Source organism: Tursiops truncatus, chromosome 9 (genome assembly GCF_011762595.2).
Source record: "Tursiops truncatus isolate mTurTru1 chromosome 9, mTurTru1.mat.Y, whole genome shotgun sequence".
Taxonomy (NCBI): Eukaryota; Metazoa; Chordata; class Mammalia; order Artiodactyla; family Delphinidae; genus Tursiops; species Tursiops truncatus.
In genome coordinates, this window is record NC_047042.1 from 41,306,519 (window position 1) to 41,328,247 (window position 21,729).

The 21,729-nt window shown below is 36.4% G+C and overlaps 1 protein-coding gene across 1 annotated transcript in view; it reads left to right on the plus strand.

The window, feature by feature from the left end:
* The window catches only part of THSD7A (thrombospondin type 1 domain containing 7A), a 455,780-nt gene that overhangs the window by 409,554 nt on the left and 24,497 nt on the right, over nucleotides 1-21,729 (plus strand). The window contains exons 14-20 of the mRNA XM_073809674.1: nucleotides 4,434-4,612; nucleotides 7,242-7,247; nucleotides 8,873-9,006; nucleotides 13,188-13,341; nucleotides 16,449-16,593; nucleotides 17,958-18,073; nucleotides 21,513-21,630. Of these exons, the coding sequence (XP_073665775.1) occupies nucleotides 4,434-4,612; nucleotides 7,242-7,247; nucleotides 8,873-9,006; nucleotides 13,188-13,341; nucleotides 16,449-16,593; nucleotides 17,958-18,073; nucleotides 21,513-21,630 (852 nt within the window). The remainder of the gene's footprint in view (nucleotides 1-4,433; nucleotides 4,613-7,241; nucleotides 7,248-8,872; nucleotides 9,007-13,187; nucleotides 13,342-16,448; nucleotides 16,594-17,957; nucleotides 18,074-21,512; nucleotides 21,631-21,729) is intronic.

The window sequence follows — 21,729 nt, forward strand, 5'->3', positions numbered from 1 at the left end:
ATTACTGAATAACAAAAAGGTTAGAGGTTTACTTTTGCAGTCATTTTGATCTTTAGCAAGGTGGAAAATGCAATTCTAGAAATATTTCAATAATTTATTACCTTTGAAATACTAGTGTCCTTTAACTAAGCTATTGATAATATTTGGAAATAGTTGGGATTTCTTCTTAATTCATTGTCTTTTACAAACATTAAATAATCTGGTTACAGATGGCATTCATTGGGAAGTGACTTTAGACATTTGTACAGTTTGATTCTATTTCTTAAACTATTCCTATGAAACACAAATTATTACTGGCCCTATCAGGACTTACATTTTTAAGTATCGGACACTTTATAGATTTATTTACTGGCTGTGTTGATTGAAAAGGAGAATGTTTTTCTCCATATTTTAACTCAAGATAGTGAGCTGGGCTTGTTTTCCCACCTCAAACCATACTTAAAGTCAAAGTCTGAGCTTTAAGTAGGTCATGGTAATCTGTTTGAAGAACAGTTATGCTTTTCAAAATTTTGGTAAACACTATTGTAAAGTACTTTTTCAGTTCTCTATTGGACTTCCCTCTGATTATTATCAATACTCCAAAAGTCTTCTTCAATATCAGAAGGACATTCAAAACTCAACATTAACATCTTCTTTCTGTCTTCAGTATCTCACAGCTGGCAAAGCCCCGGCTGACACATCTGCCCCCTTGAAGATTCTCTGAGACTAATTCCCACTTTTGAGCATTCTTTCATTGCATCCTGCTCTTCATACCAAATTCATGATCCCATCTTTTTAAAAAGTTTTCTTTTATACTTACAATTTGCTGATATAATATGCGTATCCCCTGAGGCATCAAATTCACTCCTAGGAATATGCCTAACAGAAATGCATATGTATGTTCACCAAAAGACATGTTCTAGAATGTTCATAGCAGTACAGTTGATAATAGCTTGCCATTGAAAAATACCCAAATGCTCACAAACAATAGAATGAATTAAAAACCCATAATATAGTCACACAGTAGAGTACTATATATTAATTAGAATGAATAATCTTAAACAGCGTGCAACAGTATGGGTGAATCTCACATCACAACGTAGGGTGAAAGAAGGCTAGCACACATGGGTGTGTGCTGTATGATTCCATTTACATAAATTTTTTTAAAGTAAAACAGTTCTAGATTGTAAGAAATGAGGGTAGTAGTTGCCCATGTGAGAAGAGGTAGTGATTGGAAGGCAACACAAAAGAGGGTTCTGGAGTAGTGTGGGTTTCATGCATGTGTTCAGTGAACTTTATACTTTTGAAAGATACACTTTTGTGTATCGAGACTACAATAAGTTTAAAACAGGTGATGTGTATATTTGACAAAAATATAGAAGATAATATAGAGAGAAATATACCACAAAACTACTTCTCACCCAGATTTTGCTGATTCTTCCTGTGTCTTACAACAGAGTTCCTTAATTTCAGTCCTACACACACACACACACACACACACACACGAATAAGTACAAGTAAAACTGGTGAAACTTGAATAAACTCAATGGATTGTATCAATCTCAGTATCTGGGTTGAAATTATACTTTAGTTACCATTGTAGGAAACTGGGGAAAGTATGCAGGGGACCTTTCTATATTATTTCTTACAAATATATGTGTCTACAATTAACTTAATAAGAAAATTTTCAATTAAAAGGAGAGGGAGTGATGAATAAACACAAGAAAATATATTAAGTTCCAAAAATCAGGCAGTATCCCAAAGGAACTGTATTGTAATGTCTGGGGTTGCCAGAAACCTGTACTTTTAACATGTGTTCCAGGTAATTTATAAAGCAAGGCTAGGATATACTATGTAGTAAGTTGGCTAGCTTTTTAACACTGTATCAAGTCAGGACACTTTGGGCACAAGCTTATAGATTAGATCTGTCATACTGGTTTTTAGGTGGTCTTATTTCACTGTAATAAAAGAAATCAGTGTTTGTTGGCTCTCTTTTAAATCTGTCTAGAATAAAAAGAATAAAATACTTAGGAATAAGTTTAAGAAGTGCAAGACATACACTAAACACTACAAAACATCACTGAAAGAAATTAAAGAATACCTAAATAAATGGAAAGAAATTCCATGTACCTGGATTGTTAAGATAGCAATACTCCCAAATTGATCAAACTGTTCAACACAATTCCTATCAAAATCTGCCATTTGGGGCAAAAATTGACAAGCTGATTCAAAGATGTATGTGGAAATGTAAGGGACCCAAAACTTTCTTGGAAGAAAAAGAACAAAGGAGGACTCAGACTTCCTGATTTCAAAACGTACTACAAAGTGACAGTAATCAAAACAGTGTGGTGCTGGTATAGAGATCAGTGGAGTGATATTTAGAATCCAGATATAAACCCTTACATTTATAGTCAACTGATTATCAACAAGGGTACAAAAACAATTCACTGTAGAAAAAATAGTATTTTCCACAAATGGGCCTGGGGTAACTTGGGAATCACATACAAAGGAATGAAATTGGACTGCCTATGTTTTAACATATACGAAAATAACTCAGAATGAAGCATATACTTAAATATAAGAACTAAAACTATAAAACTCTTAGAAGAAAAAAATGGGTGTAAATCTTTATGTCCTTGGATTAGATAATGGTTTCCTAGATAGGACATCAAAGCACAAGCAACCGAAGTAAAAATAGATAAATTGGACTTCATTAACATTTAAAACTTTTTTCTTCAAAGGACACTAAAATAAAGAGACATAATAAGTTTTGACAAATGTAGAAATTGGAACACTCATACCTTGCTAGTGTAATTGTAAAATGGCACAGTCACTTTGGAAAACGGTTTGGTACTTCTACAAAAAGTTAAATACACTCCAAGATATATACCCAAGAGAATTGAAAGCTTGTCCATACAGAAACTTGTACACAAATATTCACAGCATTATTCATAATATACAAAATGTGGAAACAACTAAAATGTCCATCAGCTGATGAAAGGATAAAAAAATATATCTATACAATGGAATGCTATTTGGTCAATAAAAAGGAATGAAGTACTAACACATGCTATACCATAGAAAAATCCAGAAAACATTACATTAAATGAAAGAAGCCAATCATAAAACATAATGTTTGATTTCATTTTATAAATTGTTCAGAATAGGTGAATTCTTAGAGATATAAAGTAGATTAGTGGTTGCCAGGGAGGGGAAAATGGGAAATGACTGCTAATAGGTATAGGGTTTCTTTCTGTGGTAATGAAGATGTTCTGAAACTAGATGGTGGTCATGGTTGCATAACTCAGACTCTATTAAAGACCAGAACGTGAGCTGATTTTTATAGTGTATAAATTGTGTCTCAATAAAATTTTTAAAAATCTACCTAGAGTTCCTAGTATAAGTTGTTTACATTATAATGATTTTCAAAATCGAATCTTTGATGTTGATGTAAAATGGTAAGAGCAGGGTGTTTTCTTGTTTCAAGAACAACCACTCCCCATAGTATGACAGACGACAACATTCGACTCTTGACCAGAGGAATTTTGCTCTTTCCACTTACTTGCCTTGAGAACAATAGTGATAAACTGATACTGTGAAATGCCAAGTTGGTAGTGAGGGACTGGTCAAGGAAAATGCTCCCATTTCTCAAAATAAATCTGTAGACTCTTAAGTTAATTGACTGTGAGATTTGATGGAATGAGTACTAGACTAGACCTCAGAAATCCTATCCCTGTCTCTTACTGTGTGACCTTGCACTTGTCAGTTATCTCTCTGTATTTGTCTTCTTATCTGTCCAGTAGAGCATCAGTACATGCCCAATACATTTATAATATCTGCAAGAGAATCAAATGAATACAAGGTGTGAAGGTGCTTTGAAATTGACAGCACTATAAAAATATGAGGCATTGTTTATTTAACATCCTTCAGTTTTCTTCCTCAGACTTGATTTTCAATGAAGGGGAACCATAAGGTGCTAAGTTAAATGGTTCCTTTTGAATATTGGTTGAGAGGCTCTGGCTTTCTTCTTGAGGAAGAATGTTGCATGGACTCAGCCACTTGAACTTGTGTGACATTAACAGATAGGATTTTATAGAAAACTGTTAAAATTTTTTTAATGTATCAGTCTGGCCACATGAGAATGATATGGCAGCAGACAGGTTATTGTCAATTAAACACGAGCTGTCAGGAAGTCAGAAATGTTGAAATATGGTGAGCATGAATCCTAAGCAGATCATATGACAGCTGCTCAGCTGTTACTTTAACAGAGTGACTGTATGTATGTGTTATTTTCCTGCAGAATTTAATTTGAGTCCCTAACGACAGAGACATCTCTGCATTTGCATGTTGCTGTCAAGTCAAACTTGGACCTTCTAAATGAGCTAGAATGGTGGGTAGTAATAGGCAAGTGACATGTGGAGGAGATGGCTCTTGTCTCATTTTCCTCCACTCAGGATACATTGAAGAGGCCTGCATCATCCCCTGCCCCTCAGACTGCAAGCTCAGTGAGTGGTCCAATTGGTCACGCTGCAGCAAGTCCTGTGGGAGTGGCGTGAAGGTTCGGTCTAAATGGCTGCGTGAAAAACCCTATAATGGAGGAAGACCATGCCCGAAACTGGACCATGTCAACCAGGTATTTTCTACCATTGGGAATATTGTAAAATATTTTCTAGGTGCACAATAATCTTTTTTTAATCCAAAATAGAGAAGAATAAATAATAGACCCTGAATAAGAAATTTGACCCACTTTATCTTTAGAATGCCTGAGTAAATTATTAAAATCCCGAATCAGATAGATGATCTCTGTATTCTCAAGAGAGTTATTTAGTACACTGTATTATATGTATATGCATATTAATATAATTCAATGGAAATAAAAATGAAATCTACTTTTGAAATACTGTTAAGGTATTTAATCTGTTATTATACAATAATTTGTGCGCTGAGAGCAAGATTGTCTTTTTCTGATAGATCCGCTAGACTCTCAGAAAAGACATCTCAATTACCAAGTACATAAATTAAAATCAAAGAAAGTATATGGGTTTGGGTCTAAAATTGGGAAATGTATTCTGTACATTTACTTAAGTTTGTTACATATGAAATATGTTAAGAAAAAAGAAATATACTGGACTTCCTGGTGGCGCAGTGCTTAAGAATCCGCCTGCCAATGCAGGGGACACGGGTTCGAGCCCTGGTCCAGGAAGATCCCACATGCCGTGGAGCAACTAAGCCCATGCGCCACAACTACTGAGCCTATGCTCTAGAGTCCGCAAGCCACAACTACTGAGCCCGCATGCCACAACTACTGAAGCCAGTGCGCCTAGAGTCCACGCTCTGCAACAAGAGAAGTCACCACAATGAGAAGCCCTTGCGCCGCAACGAAGAGTAGCCCCCGCTCACTGCAGCTAGAGAAAGCCCACGCACAGCAACAAAGACCCAACGCAACCAAAAATAAACATATATAAATAAAATAAATAAATTTTAAAAAAAGAAAAAATATAAAAATGGCATCAAAGTAACCATATGTTAATCTATCAATTTGGTGATTGGCCTTTTCAGTCTTATGTGAAACTTTGACTTCGGATGCACACCTTGTTAGCGGCAGTTCATAGCTGTTACTCGTGTTCCATTGGAAATAAAATGTCTAATGGGGAGAATTGTGACTAGTTTAATGTAATATAAGATTCATCAGACCGTTATTGCCGTGTTTGGCCTACATGTGAATTAACAAAGAGTGAATTTCACACAATATGTGTAGGTATTAAGATGTATGTTTAAATTTAAGTCACAAATGAACCAATTCATATGTATGAACTAACCTTAAATATGTAGGTATGTCTCATACACACATAGATTTTCTAATTTTAATCTCCAAACACACTGCTTACCCATACGTTTGCCTTCCCAAATTAATCTAAATTTGTTCATCACAATAAAAGTAAATTATAGAGAAAATAAAAATAACTTTTGAATAAATCGATTAAGGGCCAAGAAAGTGGAGAATTAAATTGCATAGAAAGTACGCCAAAAGAATGTTGATTTTTCCCCCCCCCCGAAAGAAAAATTGCTGAACTTGCCCTTAAATACAACTGAAGGTGAATAATATACTGCACTGCTGCCATCTACTGGTAATCGAGTTTCTCTGTCCTAATGAATATTTCCAAAGAAGAAAATGCATGACCCCGATTAAACAGAATAACTGAAATGTAATGTTTATAATACAAAAGAATATTATTCTACAAGTTTTGAAATCTTGAATTTCCAATAGTAAATTTAAATTTTAATAAATTTTTATCCATGATTCAAATAAATTCTACACATTTTCATACCTTTAGTGTGTATGTGAACAGCCAGATTTTAAAATTAAAATGAGCTATGTTTGCCTTAGCATTTTTTAAATAGTGAATTTGAAGAAGTTCAAATTGGTTGTACCAAGTTGTCCTTGCTTAAAAACTCTTTAACCTAAGCCATTTCTCTGTCACTCTGATATAATCTAATGCAGAGTATGATAAGGACATCTGAGTATTTGTTATCAGCCTACTGGTGGTATATTGAGACATGAACAATGGAAAAATCAAAGCTAAAACAAGAAATAATAGATTCCTGAATCTTTGACTTTGAGCACAAATGTTCTACATTAAAAAATAGAAACTTCTAGGGATTTGTTAGTAAAATGTTAGGGAAGTAAAGAATATGCAAAGGTTTGTGTAAGTGTTGAAAATTGTAAATCATATAGATTTTTACTGCAGTTATACGTTCCTCAGTAATTAAGTCGTACTTTGCCTTGGAAATGATCTCTGAGGTTCCATTTTCCAGTTGAGAAAGCAAATCCCCATTTCCTCAGAAATATGGGTGGATGGATGGATTAAAATCAATATATCAGTCAGTCAGTCAATCTATAGATAGTCCACTCACAATTTGAACCACAAGATATTTGCAGTCATATATTGATTCCCCATGATACGTGTTTTGATGTCTACTCAGTTTGATTTCTTCATCCTGCCCATCAAATCCTTTCCTTAACTTGCTGTTTGCAGTACTCATTTGTGTATCTTAATTTTAAACAGTAATAAGGAATTGGATTTTCTCTTTTAAGGTCTAAGAAAGATGTTCTAATCATTTACCAAAAAAACCCCCACCTTTTATATATGGGTAATATTTGAAACTTAGAACATGAGTTCTTCTCATCAAATATACTTATCTTTGTTTAATTTATCTTTGTTTCTCTCTCTTTTCTTCATTCCTGGTGAACACTACTCCAGGCCCAGGTAAGAACTTTTAAACCTCATCGTTCATAATAGAGTGCTGTTTGTTTTCATTTTACTCCTGACATCAGAGAATGTATTTCTTTTCCTGCTATTTCTCTTATCTTTTATAGGGGAAAACATGTTTTCCATAAAATTTTTTTTCTGCAGCTATTCCCTCTGTTTTCCTAGCATATTACATGTGTTTTCTCATTTCACTATCAGGGCCTAAGGTACAGGGATAGTGGAGAGCAAGCATAATTCACCACCCTTGAAAAGGCAATGACCCCTCCTGTTAATGGTCGCATGCTTCTCGGAGAGGCAGAGGTGCAGGTGGGCTCAAAGCGGTAGCAGGAGGTGGCTCTGAACTGATTTGTATTCACTCCAGTGTAGGAGATTAAAATGAAAGCCATCAAAGGATTAGGAAAGGTGGCATTTTCCCTTCAGTTGTTCCCTTCTCCACAACTTGTAGGGTAATATTTTACTAAATACTAAAATAGTATTTAGTCCTATTTTAATACAGCACCCAACGTGAAGGTGATAATTTATGACAGTAATTACAGATTCTCACTCCAACAGTGCACACTTTTTATTCCTATGTGGAATAGGTCCACTTTATTCACTTTACTTGGATGTTTAGTAAAACTAAAATTTGCACAAAAGAATGGCTCCAGAGGACTATTTATATTTTCTGGAATTAAATAGTTATATGAAATATTCATGTAGTTTGTGTGTGTGTGTATGTAAAATAGGAAATAAGAGTTATCATAGACTTTGAAATGATTTTAAGAGAGACATTTTTCTTTAATGGTTGAGTCAGCTCTGTTGCAGTGGATTATGGTCCTTTTTTTCATTTATTTAGTCATTCTTCTTTCTCATTGAGAAAAGAGCATAATTGGTTCATTGTGCTAAAAATCCTGAAACAGCCAAGCACACCACCCCAGACCTGGGGCTGCAAGCCTTTCTGGGCACCAGAGCAGAGACAATTTGCTTTGTTTTATGTGGCCCTCACCGCTTTGTACCTGTGTAATATGAGACCAATTTCAGACCTTGCTTCCAAGGTTTAGTTAGTTTTAAGATAGCTTTATTTCATATTATTTATCTTCTAATTTAGTTTCATATATGGAACACACACACAAAATTCTTATTGGTATACATACTTATTTGGAAAACAGGCCAAATGAAACTTATTTGAAAACAGCTACTTTGATATGCTTACTTAATTCATTAATTCTTTTATTCATTTATTCATCTTACTCAACAAATCTCTATAGAATGCCTGATATATGAGCAAGCATCCTGGGCTAAGTACTGAAGACAAATGAAACTGTGAACAGGACATATGGCCCAGGAAATTACAATGCTATGTGGTAAGGGTCAGTCTAGGAAAGTATGGAATGTGTCTGATGTGGTCCATGAGGTCCAATCTCCAGCTGCAATGTGATAGAGGAGCAGCACAACACAGCCGTACCCTTCACTGCTAGAACTCTCAAGAGATCCTCTATATTCCTGTTTTAGAATAATGAACAGTAAAGGAAAGGCTTCAGAGTAGCTAAACAAGAATATCATGATAACTGTGATACGAAGTGTTCCCACTTACCTCATGGGGTTCCGTGAGGTGAGGTCATTGAGAACCGTGTGCGTTTCAGGTGTATGAGGTCGTCCCTTGCCACAGTGACTGCAGCCAGTACGTATGGGTTACAGAGCCATGGAGCATCTGCAAGGTGACCTTTGTGAACATGCGGGACAACTGTGGAGAGGGCGTGCAAACCCGAAAAGTGAGGTAAGGCCAAGCCTAGTTACACAGAGAAGCAAAGGCACAGCCACCTCCCGATTTCTCATGTGCCAACATGAGCTTGCCCTCCTCCCAATCTCCTGAATGAAATTGTCTTCAGTTTTATTTTTATGGAGTCTGTGTTCGTAGAAAGCTCTAAAGGGATCTGCTTCCAGCAGCAGTGTATCATCCTCTGCCTTCTGATTTTAGGAAGCTTTGCTTCAAGGTACTCTTGCAGGGAAAGGGCTGCACATTGAATGTGAGGTGAATGAATGCAGATTTTCCAACCCTAGTAACTTCTTCCTTAAAGGTCAAATATATTTCTAACTGTATCTTAGTGATAATCTTTTGTAAACTCTTTATCCTTTGTATCAAACTGGCTATCTTTTGAATACTCTCATCTGCTCTAGGAAGCCTTCCCTAAACCTCCCCGCTGGCTAGTGCCTCTCATTTGTTTTCTGAACCACACTGTCCAGTAGGGCAGCCACTAGCCACGTGTGACTATTTCACTTTAAATCTATTAAAATTAAATAAAATGCATTTCCTCAGTCACACTAGACACATTCTAAGTGCTCGGTAGCCAGAGGTGGCTAGTGGCAATTCTGTGAGACAGCACAGTATTTACATTGTCATAGAAAGCTCTACTGAGCAGCCTTGTTCTATAATACCCCACATACCCCTCACTGTTTTGAAAGATCCATCCACAAGCCTGTCCCCTTTATTAAATCCTGTTTCTCCAAACTGAGACCCTGTCATATTCACAGAACTTCCCTAAAACCTAATACAATTAAATTATTGTAATAATTGTAATACAATTAAATTAACTCATTAACTTATCCCTACACCATCTACATATGATCCTTAAGGGTTTCAAACCTGGGAAACAAGTATATGAGGCTTTATTATCTCCACTTTACAGAGTAGATTCAGAAGTACTTACTAAGTAGTGTGCTGAGAGCACACACCTAGTAAAGTGACAGTTGCATTCAAACTCAAGTCTCTTGTCACTCTTTAACTACAACCAGTTTCTTCTAACTCTGCTGAGTGACACACAGTAAAGAAAAACATAAAAACATCCCAAACCTGACAACAACTGTTGTGAAGAATCCCATTCTCACTCATGACATAATTTTTCATGAATTTAAGATTCGTATTTCTTAATCTGTTTCAGTAGGAAAGTAGAACAAGTTAACGTTTATATCATAAAACCTTGGCACACTATGTAAAACATTTCTTCCAGTAAAAATAGTCTCTATCTCTTTTTTCAAAAGCCCATCTGAACTCTCAAGTTATTTTACGGAATAACTTTTAAAGGTGGATGAGGTGGGGTGGAGGTAATGAGTTAATAAGGAAACAGGGAAGAAAAAGACAGAGATTCTGTTTTCTGCCAATCTTCTGCCAAATTTAAAATTTCTCTTTCAAATATAAAAATATTTTTCTTATATTAAAAATTTGATCAGGTTGTGTTTTTTGTTATTAAAAAAATTATAATAATGAACTTCTTTCGGCTTTCCCTTCGGCTGTGTATATGTTGCTGCTTTTTGCTTTGTGAATAGGTATTCTCAACATTTCCAAACACATCTTAAACACAGTAACTTTTTTAGGCAACTTATTTTTATTTTTCCAGTAAACATTTTTAATGCAAACAGAGAAAACAGAAGATCAGTATTGATTGGAATTTCTGATTGTGTAATAATGTTTCTTTCTTTATTCAGTAGTATACCTCCAAAACCTTACCCTCTGCTAATTAAGGTCAAATGTCCTGTTAGATGCAAGCATTGGGTGACATTTCAGGACAGAAGAGTCTATAAGAGGGCAGGTTTCAAAATATCTCATTCTTTCTCTTTTAGGATGGTGTGACATCAAAGACTGAGTAATAGTAGTGGTTTGCCCTGCTGGGAAGGAATATTTTTTCACTAACATTTTTGTAGAATTGCCAGCACATGATGATAATAAAAACCAAACAGATTTGGTTATTTCTATTGTTGCTTTTGAATTTTCTGCAGGCAATGCACCCCCTTATTGCTACAACTGTGGTGGGCATCTGGGCCCACCCTTGGCCTCCAACTTGGTGGCTGTTTTCTAAAATAGTTCAGTATTTTCACAGCATAATCCCTTCTCCTATGGAAAGGAGAAAAGGCCAGGAATTTGAAGAAAGCAAATGAACTTAAAGTGCTTCCCTTTGGGCTCAAGACTTGATCCAAATATTTATTCTATTCTGCAGTGACAAAAGTATCATTCATACTAACTCAAATAAATAAAACATAATCTGAATGTCAACAAGAAGGGTTTTTTAGCAATTGTGGCACATTCAAAAGATGGAATTCAAATGTAATCATTAAAAATTATGTCTTAGAAACACAGTTAATAACACAAAAAGATTTTTATAATGTATTGTTGATGTTTTTCCTAAGTGGGACAGATAGTAGGTGAAGTTTGCTCCTGTTTAATGAAATGAAAATATATGTTTAAATATAGTAGTCTGTTAAGAGTGGTTATCTCTGATAGAATGTAGTGAATTTGTATTATTTCTTGTGATTTTCCTAAAATGAATCTATTACCTGTATAGTAAAAATCGAAGGAAAAGAAATACCTTTGAAAACAAAGTTTTATGCACATAACTACTTAATAGAGTATTGAACATCTGTCCTTAACTTTGAATCAATAGGTAATTTTGCAAGTTAATCCTTGTACATCATGTCAGGGCCTCACATTAATGTAATCTTTTCTTAGCAAATCCAACTTTGGAGATTGAACTGTCCCGTCTGCTCTGTCCTCTCCTAGCTGCTGTCAACAGAACATTTTTAAAATGCCACTGAAGCTAGAACTTTTTTCCTGGGAAACTAAAATTCTCCCAGAGAAATTCATAATTTATTTTTTTCCTTCAACAATGAAACTATATAAATGTCTGTCTACATTTGCATATTTTTGTGATTACCTTTTATATATTCAGTATCAAAAAAAATGCAGAGGTGGGTATTTGTGTGGCTATTTTTCCAGCTTACAAACCCAGTTAAGACATAACCAACAGCTTAGTTTTCCAGTCTTTGAATGCGTTCCACAGGAAAACCACATTTCTCTTAAAATTAGCAGCGCTGTATAGAAACGTGATTCTGCAGAGGAGATTTGTGAAGATGCAATGTCCCTACTGATTGTAAATCCCTGAGAAAAGTTGACATTCCAGATATAATTGGTAATATAATGCAACCAACAGTTTAAAACATTGCAGTGGGTTTGAGAGGCTTAAGAGCTCAAGCCTTCCTTTTCATCTCCTGCAATGCAGTTCTCTTCCCAAACCTATTAATTTGGTTGACCTTCTCTGAGTTACAAATGAGGGATAAAGTTTTTCTCTTCTATTCGAAAAGTGCCTTGAGAGATTATTAACTACAGTAAAAGTTAAGTCTGGTACTAGCCACATTAATTAGATTCCCAAGAGATGACTAAGGAGCCCTTTATGACTGCTTACAATAGAATGAAATGTAATAAAATGTTTGAATTTGTTCTGTTAAAAGGAAAACTAAGAATAAAAAAGGTCAAGATATAGGAAGATCCCAACAACCACGTTTAGAGAATTTGTGCTATTATTCTTATGACTGTCTCTTCACTTCTGCCTTTCTTTTAAGGTTATCAGCAGATGGGAAGCGAAAATTACTTTTGAAATGACAAAACAACTTGATAAATGCCATCAGTTACTTTCTCAAAACCACTTACTGAAATCTCTCCCTAGGAGATTTCAGTGTGCCTTGTCTTCCGTCATATATGAATCTGCCTTCTCCATGGAATTCACCATTTTCCTCAGAAGAAAAACATGCATTATATTCCAAAATTGTAACCCATCTATGAATATCTTCGGTGAACTCATTAGTTTCTGCATCACATATGGGTGTAAATGACCCTCTCCTTTAAGAGGAAGACACATAGTTTATGTACACAGAGTGTATACACAGTGGCTATAACTTTAAAAGATTATGATACATGCAAGCATAGATTTTTAAATCATTAGCTATACAACTAGGTATGGGAGGCAGAGATCCTTTTACGTCTTTATGTTTGGAGAATTTTATTCATTAAATGCAAAGCTTCCCATCCCCCATCTCCATGGTGATGTCTTATGAAAAACCTTGTACCTTATGGGTTGGCCATTGTTCAGTTGTCCCAGTTCCTTCACTGATAGGTATGTTTTCTTCTAGATGCATGCAGAACACGGCGGATGGCCCTTCTGACCATGTAGAGGATTACCTCTGTGACCCAGAAGAGATGCCTCTGGGCTCTAGAGAGTGCAAATTACCATGTCCCGAGGATTGTGTGATAACTGAATGGGGTCCGTGGACCCGATGCACTTTGGTGAGACAATTAACCATTTATTAATGTAGAATTTGCTTAATTCCTTACCACTAAAGCTTTAAAAATATTATTAAGAAAATAATAGCTTGGTTACTAAATTAGTTACCAAAGCAAGGCGTATTTTTGGCTACTTCATTCTTATGACTGTGCCATTTAAAATCAGCAATGTTTGGACTCACACTGAAACAGCTCAACCTCTTGCAAGCTTTATGCTCCTCCACCGTCCTCCTAAACCCAGCACAGGCTTCAATAGTTGTGGCTCGTGGGATCTAAAGCGCAGGCTCAATAGTTGTGGCACAAGGGCTTAGACGCTCCGCGGCATGTGGGATCTTCCCAGACCAGGGATTGAACCCGTGTCCCCTGCATTGGCAGGTGGATTCTTAACCACTGCACCACCAGGGAAGTCCCAAAATGCCTTTACATTTGCTTATGAATTCACAGCATGTTAAAAACTGCAGTGGTGATAATGATTCCCTCCAGGTAAAGGGAAAAAGAATGAAAATCTAGTAAAAATACTTTAATGGTGTCAGGTTATTATCATCCCTTGCTTTTTGCCCAATCCATTTAAAATTGTAGGAATAGTCTTTCACACGGTAGGGGTATGGCAGCAGGAGTATTGACACTACAACGCAGAAGATCCTGGTAAGAAAGGGAATAGAAAGAAGAGAGCTGTGCATCAGTGAATCTCTTTCCACACACTGACTCTTGAGCCTCTTTGGGCCTGGAAAGCCAGCTGAGAGTTTCCAATCACACAAAGCTTCTAGATTTCAGCAGCCCGTAGGGCCTCTTCCATGGGACCCTGGGAGGAGAGTCACTTGAAACAGAACTGGCTGATGATGTGGGAAATTTGGCTTACCCTTGTGTACCTTTGTAAAGCTGCACACTTCAGAATGGCATCAAATCATGGAAAAGGTACATCTAATGTGGAATTAATTTGCTGAAATATAATATGGGACAGATACATGTTTTCAAGGAGAAATTAATTTTCTATTTCAGTTAACATTATTAAAGATGCTGATTAGCAGCCAACTGATAGAGCAGGAGCAAAACAGGCTGGCAGTTGACTTGGATACAGGTTAAATTGCAATTAAGCATCATCTGTTTCGGGCTTCCCTGGTGGCGCTGTGGTTGAGAGTCCACCTGCCGATGCAGGGAACAAGGGTTCGTGCCCCGGTCCGGGAGGATCCCACATGCCGCGGAGCGGCTGGGCCCGTGAGCCATGGCCGCTGAGCCTGCGCGTCCGGAGCCTGTGCTCTGCAACGGGAGAGGCCACAACAGTGAGGGGCCCGCGAACCAAAGAAAAAAAAAAAATCAGCTGTTTCACAAGCATATGCAAATGATTTTCTATTCTATTTAATTCCATAGCATCAGATTTGAAGTTACTGTTTCTGATCTTAGTAACCAAATGTTTTCAAAACAAGACTGTACCAGTAGGAGAATGGCAACCAGTCTTTTTAATTCGTGCTAAGTTGTGTTTGTGTGCGTATATGTGTGCACATTAGAAAAATAAAGGTTGTATATAACTAGTTATTTAAAGTTCACCCTTAAAACCATTTTTCAGGTCCTGTCAACTATATTAAATAGATTATAATTTCTGTATTAGTTATTAGTAATTAGTATTAGTATTATTAGTATTATTAGTTATTAGTATTCTACAGTAATTAATATGACCATATGTATGTGTTTGTGTGTGGATGATGTGATGTATCTATTAATATTCGACACATAGGCTCTTCTTCTCCCAGTTTTACTGAGAAATAATTGACAGACATCATTGTATGTTTAAGGCATATAGCATGATGGTTTGATCTACATATATTGTGAAATGATTACCGCAATAGGTTCAGTAGCATCCATCTTCTCAAATAGGTATGATGAAAAGAAAGAAGAATAAAGGAAAAGAATTTTCTGCTTGTGATGAGAACTGTTAAGATTTAGTCTCTTAACAACTTTCCTGTATAACATACAGCAGTGTTAGCTACAGTCATCATGTTGTACATTACATCCCTACTACTTATTATCTTATAACTGGAAATGTGTACCTTTTGACCACTTTCCTCCAATTCTCCCTTCTCTCCTACCCCCACTTCTGGTAACTGTAAGTCTGATCTCTTTTTCTATGAGTTTTGTTTTTTCTTTTGTTTTTTAGATTGCACATAAGTGAGATCATACAGTATTTGTTTATCTCTGTCTGACATTTCACTTAGCGTAATGCCTTCAGGGTCTATCCATGTTGTCACAAATTGCAGAAATCCTCATTTTTTATGGCTGAATAATATTCCACTGTATAATTATACTACAACTTATTTATCCATTCATCCATTGATGGACACTTCGGTTTTTTCCATATCCTGGCTATTGTAAATAGTGCTGCAATAAACAAGGGGGTGCAGACACCTTTTCAGGTTAGACACATCCCTTAAGCATTGTCGACTGAAGAAACACACACAGCTTAAAAGTTGCAAGTTAAGCTTTATTCGGGGATCTTACTGAGGATTATAGCCTGGGAGACAACCTTTTAGATAGCTCTGAGGAACTGCTCTGAAAAGGTAAAGGAAGAGCCAGGATAAACAGGAGTTTTTTGCTGGGAAAGAACATACAGTCAGACATCAAAAGATTACTGCTAATCACTAAAACAGACATCTCTAGTTAATGACTTTAGTGCTTTCCTGTGTATAGGAAGATGCAAGAATCTGGGCTCATTGAAATCATTCCTTAGACATGTATCTTAACTGTCTTGGGTCAGTATCCAAAGCACAGAATGCTACCTCTTTTCCTCCATCCTGTTTCGCTTAGGGCACATCACCTGCAGCAGCTGCAGTGGCTGGTGCCTTGATCATTGTAGAACTGAGACAGCAGGCAACATTCTTTGTGTACTGGAATGGCAGACAACATTCCCTGTTCCCAGCATCTTAGAGCTAGCTGGAACATCAGAAACTCATCCAGCACCTTGATTTTATAAATGAAGAAAGTGAGGTGTTATGAGATTGTTTAAGTTAGCCAGTGTCCCAAAGGTTCTAGCTCTTGCTCCAGTGCTCTCCCTAATACATTAGCTCTTGTGTGGCTGAGTATTCACCTTTCTGAGGAGTTATATTATTCTTTGTCAGCCTTGCAGTCAAAACAGTTTCCGGCAAAGGTCAGCTGATCCCATCAGACAACCTGCTGATGAAGGAAGAGCCTGCCCTGATGCTGTTGAGAAGGAACCCTGTAACCTGAACAAAAACTGCTTCCACTATGATTATAATGTAACAGGTATGTGAATAGTCATCTCCTTATAGAGTTAAAGGCCAAATCCCACGTCTGTCAGCTCAGCAGCATTTCCGGAAGTGTTGGTCAACTCCATCTGCGTGCCTTTTGGACATGCTGCTTCCTCTCCCAGAAATAATTCCGTATTAACTGAAAGAAATATTTATCTGCCTTATTTTTCATAAACATCAAAATAGAGAATGAAATGATCACACAAACATTAGCTCTTAAGGCAGACGGAGAATAGTCTAAGGGTTCCTATTTAAGCCACCCTCCCACTTTCAGAAGGTGCACATAAAAGGTATATCTTCCCATGGGTATCAGTTTATTGAAAGATGTCTTTCTTCTTCAGAATGTGTTTAATCACTGTGAATACTGGGACAACAGTTCTTTCCGTGGGGGCAGTTCATAGGCATGATTAGTCTGCTGTAAAGACATCAGCAATCTTAAGCTTGCCAAGAAGTGCGTGAAGAGAATATAAACATTTCAGAGATATAAATATTATCAAAGGTATAGGAGAAAAAAGATAGATGAGGGTTTTTTAAGAAAAAAAAGGCTTAATCTAAATTCCATTTCTTTCCCAAACCCTCATCTCACACCATCAAGGCATATACTCTAGGAAAGAAGACTTTCATGGTTTGTATGACTTAGGGCAACACTGAAGCTTACTCTGGAATTTTTCCCAAGTAATTTTCACACCAAAATAAACCCCAGAGACTGTACAGTGACACACAGCAGTCAGATTGACTTTTTCCTCCTTTGGTTTTTCTTTTCAGTTTCCTTTCATGACACAATGAAATCACAGTTCTCTGGGGCATGCTACGTTACCCTGGAAAGAAAGAATTATTTTGCAAAAGACATATAATAAAGGGAATTAAATAAATATGGCCAAAGTGATTTTGAAATAAATAAGCATACATTTTACAGTACTCTACAGTACGGACAGTAAGTGAAAGACAGGTTTATTTGGATATAACTACCTAAAGTACGAGCCATTAAAATTATGACTATTTTGCTTAAACAAAAATGTTGAAATGTAAATTTCTACTTTCGTTAGGAGAAAAGTTTTTAAATGACATTTGATCTGCAGGCCACAGCCATTTCTACAGTATCACCAAACAGCTAGCTAGCAAGATTGTCAGGGAGACATCTGCCTCAGGAATAGTCCCTGTAGCGATGTGCAACGCCAGCATTTCCATTTGACTCCAGATATGTTCAAAGCCGGGGCCCATACGCTCTGCGTGTGGGATGATTGATTGCGGGGCTTAGGAAGCAGTTGTGAATTAAATATGGGATTCAGGTCATCCGAGTTTCATTTGAAATCCGGTTCATGCATAGCCTTCTGTTCTGATATGCTCCCTTCCTTCCAGACTGGAGTACGTGCCAGCTGAGTGAGAAGGCAGTTTGTGGAAATGGCATGAAAACGAGGATGCTGGATTGTGTTCGAAGTGATGGCAAGTCGGTTAACCTGAAATATTGTGAAGAGGTGAGGGGATGCTTTGTTATGTCTTTGCGAGTAAATTCTTCCCTAATAATTTCAATTCATGCTGAGCCAAGTGACCTGACCAGCGCTTTATGCAGCTCGTTGCCAGCAGATGTTTTCGGCACTATTCAGAGGCTGCTAAACACTCTCTTGAAAAGAGACACTGTCCAACACTACTGATTTCTACACATAATTTCCTGTATTTTGTTCTGCTTGGAGCCCAAAGGTATGCTAATTAGCCTATTCTGAAAGAAATGCTCGGGGAACAATAAGTAATCAAGGTGAATAAAGGCAATAAATCTTAATCAGACTACTCATCATCTTTTGTAATTTCATATGAATTTTGTGTTGCCTGGGACACCTGCCAAGAGCCATCATTTATTCTCTCTGTTGCAAAACACTGATCACATGTGGTTCGGTAGCAGATTTTGATATTAGGACCTAATACCCAGCTGTGAGAGTCTAAGACTCAGGTCTGGATAAGAGAGAGCTTGAAGTTCAAACAAAGGAATAGAGTCTGCCATTAGTGTCTTTTAGGTACAGAGAATTGTAACTGTTAATTCTCCAATTTACAAAAGTAATGTTATCATTTCTAATATGACCTTAGGAAACGCGAGAAAACATAGTTGTTGTCCTTCGGTAGTATTCATGAAGCTACACTTTGGGTTTTGATTATTTTGTCTGGTTTCCAGACCAAAAGGGCACTCACATTCCTGACAGATTTTGACTCCTCCTGCATCCGAGGCCACTGGGTTAAACATGAACCAAGATAAGCAACAGCCTCCACAGACCTGCAACACCCGGGAGGAACTTATAACCTCATTAGGGTTCAGTAGACTTGGGACCATGACGTCTGTCTACACATTCTAGGGGATATTATAAGCTCGTGGTAAATTATTCAAACTCCTAAGGGAAAACTCAAGATGGAAGTATTTTAATCCATTTGATATCTTTGATATTATCATGTGGACCTAATTTAACTATCTGTATCTCTGTCCATGGGAACAGAGCTCCCAAGTGTGCTGAAAACAAATTGTTTAGTTAATAAATTGCTCTGTCATCTTATAACATAACTTAGTCAATTACTGCTTTAGATTTCATCAGAAATTTTATACCTGAATCAGTCTGGCTTTGAAACTAATAACATTGAAGTGATGTGACCATTATAAAAATAACATTATTATTAATGAATGTTATTATAGTTATATACAGGCTGGAGAGCTTTCTGTGGTCTACCTCTACTTGCTTAATATGTCTCTTTTTTTGCAAATGCACATGTAAGTGTCCTCCTGGGTCAGAATGAGATAACTATTAATAGCTGAGAGCTTTTAGAAAGCTAAACCCAAATCATACAAGACCAGTTTTTAAATATCTCATGACTACAGGACAAAGATATAAATAGGGCCTTTTATTTCTTAAGTGAAACGTGGGTAAAAACCTGAGAAATAATTTTAAGTATCCAGGAGCCTAGATAAATTTACTTTTATGTACAAATATTATAATGTTTGAATACTGTGATCACAGGGATTCAAATCATAACATTTTAGTAAACCCTGTGTTCAGGGAGAGCAGTGCTACTCTCTGCAGGAATTGGATTAAACAGCTCATATCCCATTATATCCACCCTAAAAAGCAGTAGACTTAAATAACAGCCCTGAGAAAAGCTGGCTATCTTTTTTAACAGGAGATTGCCTACCTACTAATACATGTGCAAACCCTGAATTGAGTGTAATAGCAGTAGCTAACTCTTGCTGTTTCTCTAACAGCCCAAAAGAAAAATGGCATTACTGTCCAACAAAGAGGAAAATTAGGGTTAAATCCATCCAGCATTTATATAGCACTTTTGTCTTTGATGTTTTTCAGACATTAATTCACCAGATACCTAATAACTGGTTTCTCCTTTCCTATTCTTTTATCCCTGAACATATGTTTAGATAAATGATAGATTAGATAGATGATAGGGTGGATAGATAGATAGATAGATAGATAGATAGATAGATAGATAGATACAGAGAGAGGAGAAAAAGAAGCTACAACAAATTTAAGAGAAAAAATAGTACAGAATTGAAATGTCTTACTACTGGGTACCCAAAGTATCTGTAAACAGACATCCTTTTTAACCCTCTAGCAAAATAAATAAACCAGTAGTAGTTGAATTCTGTGATTCAAAACCTTTCTCCATGAAACTATTAGGTACCTTAAATTTAACACATCATTTTTATCGTATCACCTTAAAACTTCTAATCTCCAGTGATTATAAGTGATTTAATTTAATTTTAAATTAAGTGATATGGTAAAAGTTTTCATACCAAATACTCAGCTTTGTCAAGTATTACTGATGGAGAATATGAGAGTGTTTACAGAGGGATCTGGTACATAAATCGTCGATCTGATCCTCTCTCAGTGCATAACTTAGAGCCAAGAGTTCTACTTGAACCGCAACATAACATTTCAGAAAAACTTTCTTTTGCCATTTTCTGCTCTATAAATTAGACACTATAAACTTACTTTCATGCAGAAATAAAAAAGGTCTTGAAAATCCCCAAGGATGACTAATTTAAAAAATTGCACTTTCCTAAGAAGCCTTATTTTTTCTATTTCAATGCCACTTTGTACCTTTGACTTTTTAAATGTTTGAATATACAGTGGATGAGTTTGAAATCTCATCCTTCATTTTAAACGTAGAATACCTAAGTAATGCTACTTAATGCAGTAAAATGCACAACATTATTATCTGATGAGAGACTAATGCCAAAATAACAATTACACACAGTTAGCTCCTGAGATCAGTTCTGGAAGAGAAAATCTTTTTTAAAAAATAATAAATGTATATAAAATATTCATAATAAAAATTCTAGTGACCCACCCCTCCTTTTGAGAGAGGTAGCTTACTTTAAAACTATTTTATATTATTTTAGTACATTATATTTTTGGTTTTGAGTGGCAATTGGTCTTTAACCTCGCTCTTTTTTCAGTTTGACATCCACATGTAAAAATAAATAATATCCCCCAAATACAATTATATATTTGTATAGTGATGATATTCTTGCTTTTTAACTAATAGAAAATATTTGTGCTTCCACCTGTTTATTCCTCCTTTAGGGAAATTCAACTAATTTGGAGATTAAATCTTCCTTTTTTCACTTTTTATATAAAAAATTCAACTATATATATATATATATAAGTATATTGAGTAAATGGGCTCCTCTGTTCATCCTGTTCCTTTTGCTCCCACTCTCCTGGATTGAGCCACTTTATATTTTTAACAGTTTGGGTCTTTGTCCTGCAGACATCTTTTTATTTTATTATGCATATTGCTTATTCTTCCTCTCCTCTCCTCTCATCCCCGCTCCAATCTTGCCCTTCCTTCTTCCTTCCATCAACACTGCACTGTGGTCATGCCTTCCTGTCAGTACAAATAGATCTACCTCTATCCTTTCAGCTCGGCCTGGAGAAGAACTGGCAGATGAACACGTCCTGCATGGTGGAATGTCCTGTGAACTGTCAGCTTTCTGACTGGTCTCCTTGGTCAGAATGTTCTCAAACATGTGGCCTCACAGGTTTGTTTGTGCTTTATTTGGCATTAGACTGATGATCAAGGAATATGAAATAAAATGTCCCTCTTGCTTTAAGTCATATCAAATAATCTGCAGAAAGGT